The following is a 10,649-nucleotide window of genomic DNA, read 5'->3' as shown; positions in this document are numbered from 1 at the left end:
TATAAGCTAATAATTTAAAATGTAACTTTTAACTTAATATAATTAATTTTAACCTTTTTTTTTTTAATAACTACTTTATAAAAAAAGTTGTAAAAAGTTTTTTAATTGCTATTAATAATAAAACCTAAACAACTTCTTCCTTTAAATATCAAGTAAGAAAAAGATTACTTGCTTTTTATTACTGCTAGATATATCTAACTTTAATTATTATAATAAGAAGCCTTAATTATTTATAACCCTTTTTATTAATAATTTTTATAATATTCCTTTTTTTTTTAATTAACTATATAATATTTTCTAAAGTTATAAGCTCCTTTTTATATATAAAACCCCTTTTTATCATTTAAATTTATTTACCCTACTATTTAATATATTGCTATTAAATAGACTTTTTAATCCTTTTATTAAATTATATACTAGCCTAAAATTACTTTAATATAGCACTTTTAAAAAAATAATAAAATAAGACGACTTATATATTTTTTATATTTACTTAAATAATAATAAAATTCTAAAAAAAACTTAAATATTATATAATTAATTTAATAAAATTTTATATCTAATTAAACTTATTAAAAAATATCCTTTCCTTTTTTATATAAATATAACCCTAAGGCCTTAAATAAAGCATATTATTAACTACTTCTTTTCTAACCTACTAGTAAAAAATAAATATAAAAATGGAGTTTATAACGCCTACCTAGCAAAATACTTTATATTTTTTTATAAGCTAAAGGAATTTATTTTAAATAACTAAAAACTAATTAGTACCTATATTTAAACTAAAATAGGTTTTTTTAGTTAATATTTATAAAATATAGCCTATATTATTAATATTATAATTAAACTTATTAATAAAAAAAAATATAATAATTAAAAATATAATACCTAACTTAAAAAACAAATAGCTAATTACCTTTATTATTTATATGGCCACTAATAAGTACTATATATTTTATTAGGCTAATTATAAATTTAAAAGATTTTATAATTAACTTAAACTATAAAGGTTATAAAAGCCTTTCTAATAATTATTATATATAGTTAAATAACTTTATTTGTATATATTTAAATAAAAGGAATTATAAGGCACCTACTCTTAGTATAATATATTTATTAAATATTATATAATTTTAAAAGCATTTAATAATAGCCTTTATATTATTAATAACTTTTAAATACTTTTTTAAAAACAAAAAATTATTTTACCTAAAAGCTTTTATAAATATATAAATTAAATAAAAAGCCTTTTATTTATAATAAACCTTATTTAAAATATAAAAATAAAAAAGAATATAATAAAAGATATAATAATTATAGCTATTTAAATAAAATTTAAAAATAAAGGCTATTAACTTTACTAGCCTAAAAAACTATAAGTTTTTAAATAAGGCAAATATTATAAAAAAAATAATACCCTTAAAATAAAAGCTATTTTTATACCTAATTACAAACTAGTTTCTTAATTTAACTTACCTATTTTTAAATTTTTTATTAAAAATAAAGTTAACCTATTTAGCTATAAAAAATGCTTAATTTTAATTATAACTATATATTACTTTATAATTAGCTAATAACTTAAATTTTATTAAAAAACTTAAAATACTATTAAAATTCTAGTTTATATAATTATTAAACTTGCTAGCCTATATTTTATTTTAAAATAAATTTCTTTAAAAACTCTACTACCAAGCATACCTATATAAAGCTTTATAATAAAAGCAAAAAAACTAATACTTTTAAATATTACTTATATATATAAAAGCGTTTTTTTAGGCTAAATAACTCCTATAAAAAGCCATATATAAAAAATAAGTACTTATTATATACCTTTAAAATATAAAGTATTATCCCTTTTATTACTAATAATAATAATAATAATTAATTTATATAATTTTATAATCTTTAAGCCAATTAATACTATTTTTATTATAATAACTAATATTAGCCTATTATTAATTTAATTACTTTATTAGCTATTTTTTTAACTATAAGAATTATAAATACCATCTTTACTTAAATATTTTAGCTTTACTTATAATTAAAATAAAAGTATAATATTTACTAATAAATAAATTATAATATTAACTTTTAAAAATAAGCTTATATAAAAGTTAAAAAACTAAAATATAAAATATAATTTAAAAATTAAATAAAACTTATAAAAATAATAATATATTTTATAGCTTTTAATATATTAATTTTATTTTTAAAATCTAACTTTATTTATTTTTATATTTATATTATAATATTTTTTAATACTTTTTTTAATATTTTTTATTTATATAGGTATTAAACTTATATTATCACCTATATATTTAAATATATATATATTAGTAGAGGTATAAGTTAGTAAGGGCCTTTATATTTATAAACACCTTATATAAAAAATATCTATTTATCCTTCTTTTAGGTAGTTAGAAGAATTCAATCCTTTTTCATTTCTTTTTTAAATATATCTAAATTGAAAGATTTTTACTATCTCCCTTTATTTCGCGTAGGTGCTTCCTTGGGCCTGTAGTTGGGCGCTTGACTAGCCCACTTGCGCTTTAATTTAATATATATAGTTAAATTTTATTTTATTTAAAATTATTTTAATTACCTTTTAATACTTTTTTAAATACTTTTTTTTATTAAATGTAATATATAGTACCTTTTTAAGGTATTAATAGCTTTTTAATAGTTTTAATAAAGTAAAATAGTAGTAAGTTAATAACTTTTAGTGCTTTTAGTAGAGAAATATATTAATAGATAAAAAGATTTTTAAATAATAGAATTAATAAATTACTTTTTATTTAGTTATTAAATTATTTATTATTATTTAGTATAATTATTAGTTAGGTATTAATTTATATATAGTATTTAGTGAGGTTTTAATTAGGTGTATTTATTAATTTTAAGTTAGAAAGAATATTTTAGGGTACTATTTATTATTATTATTAATTATTAAAAGGGTAAATAGATATTAAGATAGTTTATTAGTTTAATAGGTTATATTTATAATTATAAGGTTATTATATTATTTTAAAGTATATTTAAGTGGGTTTATATTTTTATTAGAAGGAAGATAAGTAATTAATTTATAAGGTTTTTATTATTTAAAGAAATAAGTTTATTAAATAAGTTGAGGTTTATTAGAAGCTTTTAAGTATTTTAAATTTTAGTATTTAGTTAGATACTAGATTTTTAATAGGTAAGAGGATTTATTAATTTTTTAATAAGTTTATTATATAGTAAGAATTTTTATTATGTAATTTATATTTTTATTATTTATATAATATAATCTTTTAATTATTTTAATTTTAATTATTAATAGTATAGTTATTAGGGATATTAAATTATTGAAGGAAGTGTTTTAATTTTTATTTATTTTAAAGTTTTTATTAATTTTTTTATTTAGATTGTAAGCTAACTTAAGGTAGTGAAAGTTAGCTTTTATATATTATTAAAGTTTAGAGAGTTATAAAAGTTGATATTATAGTTGTTATTATAAGATTTATAAAATTAAAAGAAACTTATTAAATTAGTTAGTTAATTAACTTTTTATTAGTTTTATTAAGTTAGTTTTATTAAAAGATTTTAATTAATTAAATTAATTTTTTAATAATTTATTAATAATAAATATTACTTTTATTTTTAATTTTTTATAATATAATTCTTTTATATTAAGACTATATAGGTATATAGATTAATATTTATAATATATTAATTATGGTTATTAATTCCTTTTACTTTATAGTGGGTATAAAAGTAATATTTAAATTAAAAGGTATAAAAGGATTTTTATTATTAAAACTTTTATATTTATTAATATATTAAATATTATTAATATATAGAAATAAAAGCTTATATTTTATATTTAAGAGAATAAAATTATATAAATTATTAAATTTATTAAGGTAATAATAATATCTTTTAATATTAAAGATTAAATTAGGGTTATATAAGGTATAAAACCTATACTATTATAGTTTAAAGTTAGGTAATTAGGCTAGTTAAGGTGAATTAAGTAATAAAATTATTATATTAATAGGTTTTTTATAAATTTTAAAGATAAAAAAGTGAGTAAGGATATTATTTAGGAGAAAAGAGAGGGTTTAAAAAGGACCCCTTTATTTTATTATATAAATATATTTTTAATTATTTTTTTAAATTTAATATATTAATAAGTTAAATTAATAAATAAATAAATATTTAAAAATTAATAATAATATTTAAAATAGTGATATTAAGAATTTTATTTTTAATTAGTTAGGTATTAGGACTTCTAGTTTTATCTTTAAGTTCTTATTATATCTATTTAGTATAGGTGGTTGTTTGGAAGTAAGGAGGTCCTGGTTATGCTGGGGGATACTGGTGGTAGAGGATATAAGAGTACCCCTTTTCTCCTTTGGGGCGGTAAAGTAGAGTTCCGAACTATCTTAGAGGCTTGTTACAAAAAGAGCGCAATTTCCTGTGTCGCCAAAGCTGCCCGCTAACCGGGAAGTGTAATCCCCTCTTAATTTAGATTAGGACCGTTGTGCGAGTACTTTTCATTGTTTTGTTAAATATTTTCGTTGCTGGAGCTTTTCGCACACCGACAATGTACATGAAGATGGTTAGAGGGCGACTATCAGCCGCTCCTCGGATTCAGTGTCTTCTGATGCCTATGTGATTTCAGAGGCTGTTCACGGATACGGGATACTACAATCATGAAGAAAGATATCATGCATAATTTAGCAGACTGTGAACCCCTGAATCATGCGAGTTTCTAGATTAGTTGGTTCTAAAATTACCACTTCAAGGGCTGTTTTGGCTTATCTGAAGCCGAGGCACGGCCACTACGGTACCTAATTGCTAAATGGGACTAATGGGAGAGTTAATTTCTAGCTGAATACAGGGGAGACTTGCGGGGAACATTATGCCCTAACGCTTCTAGTAAACTTTAACTAGTTTCGCTTCTATTTCGCATACATCCAAGGACATACATGGCGCCTTCATACGGTAGTAAGCGCTCAAGACCTAGCGATTGAAAAGGACACAGTGTTGAATAACTACACCTCCACAGGGGTAATAAATGTTGTTTGAGGTTGTATCTTTTGCTATTGGTTGGCTGGAGCCACCGAGTCAATCTTCGGCGAACTTTCTAGCAAAAGCAACTTTAGGGGGCGAGGTCACCAAACAAAGTTTATTACCCCTGTGGAGGTGTACAATTATAGTACCATGAGTTCGCGCTTGTAGCCTCAGCCTTGCGACGCACAGACAAGGCTAAGGGGCACCGTCTTGACAGCGGCTGTGACTGTAACGCCGCTAGTAAACTTTAAAACCAAGAGATTGCAAGGTGGAAAACACTAGCGGATTCTTCCGCCTTGGACGCGGTAAAGGGAAGTATATAATATGATGATTCCAGAACATTGGAACCAAATAAGTCTTGGACACCCTCAGTAGCATCATCATAGTTCTCCCAAGTGTCAACGCCTGAGCTAGTTTATAAACCCCATCTTCATAATGCAACTCACATCGGTGACCCTTACCTTCTTGCTCGCCACAGGGTAGGTTTAATCTCCGAAATGTTCAAGAGAAGCTACTAACACCACGATCCCAGAGCCATGGCGGGCACATTAGCAAGATGCTGCAGAAAAAACAGCGCCGGTTCGATTGACTACACAAGCAATACAAAACCCTGCTGTAATAACAAGAACGCAAATAACGGCGTCATGGCGAGCGATGGAGTAAGCCCTCACACGAGAAAAGCTTCGGTGTAGGGAGTTTCATGCTGACCTTATCGTAGGAATGCGATGTTTCGAACTGGGATGCCTGGGTCGAGTGCTGCTTCGCCCTTGGGGACGACACCTGCACATTTTAGTCTAGGACGCCACTTCAAGACAACCATTTAGCCCAATGCATACTGCGGATTTCGAAGCTAGCATAATGGTCTCACCTACATGGCCATGTGTCGTATTTTGGATAGCATTTGGCTTTCAAAGCATTTTATATAGAGAGATTCACTAAATAAGTCTACTTCATCTTCTATCACAGACGGAAGGCTATAATAATCTCGATATGGTAATCCTAGTGACCCTCCTGTTGACGAAAAGAGTTGATTTCATATGGACTGCAGTTGAAGCTGGTGATTACTTTAGATCCTCAAACTTGAAATAACTGGGGCATTCTCGAACCCCAATGGAAGGCTTTGCTCTGAAGATATTCTATTATTTCCACAATATTGCGCCAACAAGCACCCCATAGAACATACAATTTCCTTCTAGCATATTTGCAAGTAGCATGTGTAACGGCTCCCCACCCACCTTTATTATCTTGGACACCTTAGAAGTTATTAGACCGTCATCTCGGGTGGGCCTTAGCCACCAGCAACCACGGCCTTACCAAACAGTCTTTCCCTCTTCATACAGAGGGCAGCGATCAAGAGCACGGCGCCGGCAATGGGAATCATCACAAACGTCAGACGCATAGCCGCGGCAACTGCGTCGATCGCGTCGTCTCTCAGTTCCCCGGTCAATTCCTCAAACACCTTGCTTTGCGCTCCGGCCACCGCGCTCCGGATTTCTGTCTCTGAGTAGCCTTGGCCTGCGAGCACTGCAGAGAGCTTTTTGACAGCCGATGATTGGTAGATCTGATCAGCAATTCCGAGTGAAATCACCTGACCGCCGATCTGAACAATATTCTGCATTTTGAGCCCTCCGCCAGCATGTTCAGGCGGAAGGGTCAATGTGGCAATGGTGTACCCCAATGTCTATCTCAAAGTGAGCTTAAAGGTTTCAAGGCACATTGAACTGGCACATAATACCAAAAGACGTACCATAGAGAGTCCAGCTCCAACAGCGACGAGGATAGTTAGACCATAAATGGTGCCAGTTGATGTGCTGGGGTCAAGGTACACCACAAGTGGACCGCCGCCGGCCACTACAAATATTCCAGCTATGAGATAGAGTACCATGTACATCTTGATGAAATGAAGGAACGCTCCCGAGACGAGGTTCACGGTTACACCGATAACGATGCACGGAAGTAAGCGTACGGCGGCCATTAGAGCTTCATCACCGTTAACAAACTGGAAGTAGATAGGGATATAATAAACGATGACGAAAAGCGTTGTGGTTCCAGCTGCTGTCACGATATAGAGCAACACCTCCGTGCGATCGCGAAGGAGGTGGCCTGGAAATGCGCGCCGTTCCGGGCTGGTGAGGAAAGCAAAATATTGTTGAAGACAATAAAGGACGAGAACTACACCAAATACCACAAAGGTAGCAATAGCTCGTCCATCATTCCAGGGCCACTGTCCACCAGCCATCGTCAGGGCCATGAGGAAGCTGACCCAGACACCGGATCCGAAGACAAAGCCCAACCAGTCAATACGAAGCAACCGATCTCGAATACTGACTTCTTGGACAAGAGTGATAGACGGGAGGCAAAGGATCATGACCGGAGCAAAGATGGCTCCGATGACCAGGTTGATATAGAAGGCCCAACGACATGTTGCTGAGGACACAGCGAAAGCACCTCCTATGACCGGGCCCAGGACGGCGCCGGCGCCCCAGGATACACCGACGAGAGACATGTAGAAGCCGCGCTCCTTCTCCTCAGTCAAAGTAGCGAAATATTGCAGTGACGCGAGATAAATGCCACTGCCTCCAGCGCCAGCGAGCACCCGGCCAATTATTGAGGCGTTCATGTTCGGGGCGGCGCCGCAGAGCGCCGAACCGATCTCGAAAAGCAGAGTCGTTGCGATAAAAGTCCACTTGATGTCGAAGCTGTTGTAAACGGTGCCGAGAAGCAATATAAAGCCGAACGAGTGCCTGTGAGCTTTGCTTGCACAATGGTTTCCATATAACGTACATACATAGTAGCCACGTTTCTAGACTCGCACAACCAGACTTCAACTGAAATATCTCGGTCTTCTTGCCGACACGCATGTAACGTTATCAACACTTGAACTGAATGAAGAATCACGCCCTCTCCCCAAGCTTTGTCCAATACCGGACACATTAACAGGCCACTAGAGTTCTCACAAGTCGCTGCGGCCTCTTTTGATGCCCCAGCGGCATAAGTTGCTCTCCGTCTGGGCCTTCACCGTGTCCATTTTCTCCCAAGTTCGATGGACCTCGTTCTCCGTGCGGATCTGCTGCAACGAGATAGGCCGAACAACCGGATGGGAAAGCTTCAAATAGTGGATCGCATCACCGTGACATTTTATGTTAGTACGGTTCAGCAGCTCCCTCTTGACAGCAAGCTCTCCAGCGCCATGCTTTTGTGCAACACCTTCCCAGACGGAGATGACAGAAGGCAATTGGTCGAATTCCCATGTGCTTCTCCAGGTAATAGTAGCAGGCTTTGGCCGGTACTGAAAGAGCGTTGCCAGGCGCCTTCGTCCGTTCCACAACTCCATAGTCTCAAGCTTTGGCATCCGATGAGCTACCTTTGCTGCTGAAGTAAGCATTTTGACGAGTTCAGTCCGGGACACGTCTGGAGCCAACCATGACGAGGTGAGGCTCAGAGACGTGAGGTTGGGCCACGTCCAGGACGGTCTGCAGGAAGCGAAGAACATAGCTGCGTTGACAAGGTATGCGGCTGAGAACTGCTCAAGCTCGCGACTGCCCAATGCAGCTGTCCGATTCAAAGCTTTAGAGGCCTCGGTATGCAAAGACCCAGGCATGAGAGTCCGAACGCTCCTGTATCCGTCAAACAGAGGTGCGTAGTATCGGTTGTAATTTTCAAAGATTGTGATCCGCCGCACACCTTGTCGAGTAACCTCATCGATGAGATGGTCGTAGTCTGTTTGAAACGAAACGAAACGTTAATGATTGTTAAGTATTAATGGAGGTTCAAGACAATAGTGCAAGGCAGGTAATTGTAGATGATCTACCTTGATCTTTGTAGTCCTGCCACTTGGGATCCAGTGATCTCCACGGCTCGTAGAAAACATCCCGTAGATTGGGAAAATGGTCGAGCATCTCCGTGAGCAAGGGCCCATCCCACATTCGGCGAGTCTGTTGGCGTAGCAACACACCTGTCACTGCTGGGACGTCGGGCACTTGTTCCAACCATCCGACATCCCGATAGTAACACTCCGCTTCATCCGGTGACTCTTCATGCACTGACTCTCCATCCAGCGACGTAACGTCGGTACTATCGGTACGGATCCAACTGAACGTCTTCTTGATTGAGTTGACAGCTTGCCCGGATGGAAGCATCCTGATCCAAAGGCGCCCGGCTTTGTCCATGTCGTCCAAGTCGCCCAAGTCGCCCAGACCCAAACACTCACGCGAAGGCACGTCGGGCTTGAAGGACAGATTCTTGAGCAGGTAGTTTGAATCGCTGGGCGAGTGAACACTGATGTCGAGAACTAGCTCACCGTTGGGAGCCCATCGACTGATCTCTGCGAACAGTATTCCAATCGTTGCCTTGACAAGGTCCAAGTCGCTCTGCGATACACATCGACGACCACCAAAGGAAGCTTCGCAGCAAGTGTAGTTGTCAAGTTCCACGCAAAGCCAAATATATTTGACTCGGAACCTGTTGCGTCGGGTCCTTGCACGAAAATGGACAAGTCGTAGTGGGGTGATTTTGATCTTGGCGAAATTGTGCGCCTCAATAACATCTTGCCACTCACGCGATACTGGTGCGAGCCTAGCGAGGCTGCAGCCGTCCTCGATTAAGGCTTTGAGGATCATATGTTGTACCACCGGGGGCCAAGCAGCCCATGGTGGAAATGATGAAGCGATGGGCAAAATCCAAGATGACATGTTTGTAGTCGATGAGAGATTTTAGGAGAAGCGAGACGGTGAGGCCATCCATTTTCTATTTTATTTGCGGGGCGTACGACACCTTTATAAGGCTATGGATAGGGTGACACTACCAGTGCACTAGGCACACTTCATTCAGATCCATTGCGATTGCTGTAAGTCCGGCGCGAAATAGACAGCACCGGTCATGGCGGTTGGGATAGCGTGTACCTTAGGGACAACTGCGCCGGGAGACGAGGCGCAGATTCTGATCCCAGTTAACAGAAGTGGCTACCTAAACCCTGCAATGAAGCAGGCGAGAGGATGAGACGCAACGCTCCTGCTCTGCAGGAGCAGTCATGCTCACCTTCCAAGCCATCAACGGATTCCACTGAACTTTCCTTGTTGTTGAAAAAGACTCCTGTAGGAGAAAGCTTCAAATGACAGCTGGGACTCGGTTCTCTAGGTGCTACCTACCTGTGGACCGCAGGGGCACTTGAGATTGTTCCTCAACGGTAAAGGTAGATGTGTGTATGTTGCGAATTGGATGCAGGGCTAATTTTTCTAGTACATTGCTACCTAGGTATCCATGAATCCTTGGTGCCAACACGACACTTTGATTTCGAGAACCAGGAACTTGCACCAGTCCCAAACCTTGCCATGCCAAGCAGTGTCTATATTTCTACGAAGTACATTGCTGCATGCCCTCGTTTCCCAGAGCCTCTCTATCGTCGGGCTCGTGTACTTGTGCCATGTAGAGTTTGTTGTTAGGCTGAGTGAAAGTACTCCTTGCCTCCGGACAAAGACACATGTGATCGATCAGGTAGGCAGGAAGTGTTGAAGCAATTGATGACATAGTCGAGTGAACGCGCACCTGCGCATATCCCGCAGTTTGTGTGCATGAACGGCGGTCCCCCCGGGACACGC

At 35.3% G+C, this 10,649-nt stretch overlaps 2 protein-coding genes across 2 annotated transcripts; both read right to left on the bottom strand.

Annotated features, from left to right (window-relative positions):
* Window positions 1–6,340: 6,340 nt before the first annotated feature.
* Window positions 6,341–7,672, bottom strand: KVR01_009375 (uncharacterized protein; the record flags this gene model as incomplete). The annotated part of the gene is made up of 2 exons (XM_044789608.1): window positions 6,341–6,733; window positions 6,800–7,672. 2 exons carry the CDS (start codon window positions 7,670–7,672, stop codon window positions 6,341–6,343), a joined length of 1,266 nt encoding a protein of 421 aa, XP_044641877.1.
* A 333-nt stretch (window positions 7,673–8,005) lies between these two features.
* Window positions 8,006–9,743, bottom strand: KVR01_009217 (uncharacterized protein; the record flags this gene model as incomplete). Its single annotated transcript, XM_044794261.1, has 3 exons — window positions 8,006–8,604; window positions 8,737–8,772; window positions 8,864–9,743. 3 exons carry the CDS (start codon window positions 9,741–9,743, stop codon window positions 8,006–8,008), a joined length of 1,515 nt encoding a protein of 504 aa, XP_044641719.1.
* Window positions 9,744–10,649: the final 906 nt, after the last annotated feature.

The sequence above is a fragment of the Diaporthe batatas genome (assembly GCF_019321695.1).
Source record: "Diaporthe batatas strain CRI 302-4 chromosome Unknown Contig00011, whole genome shotgun sequence".
In the NCBI taxonomy this organism is placed as follows: domain Eukaryota; kingdom Fungi; phylum Ascomycota; class Sordariomycetes; order Diaporthales; family Diaporthaceae; genus Diaporthe; species Diaporthe batatas.
Note: the sequence above shows the minus strand (reverse complement) of the source record. Positions and strands in the feature narration are given on the sequence as shown.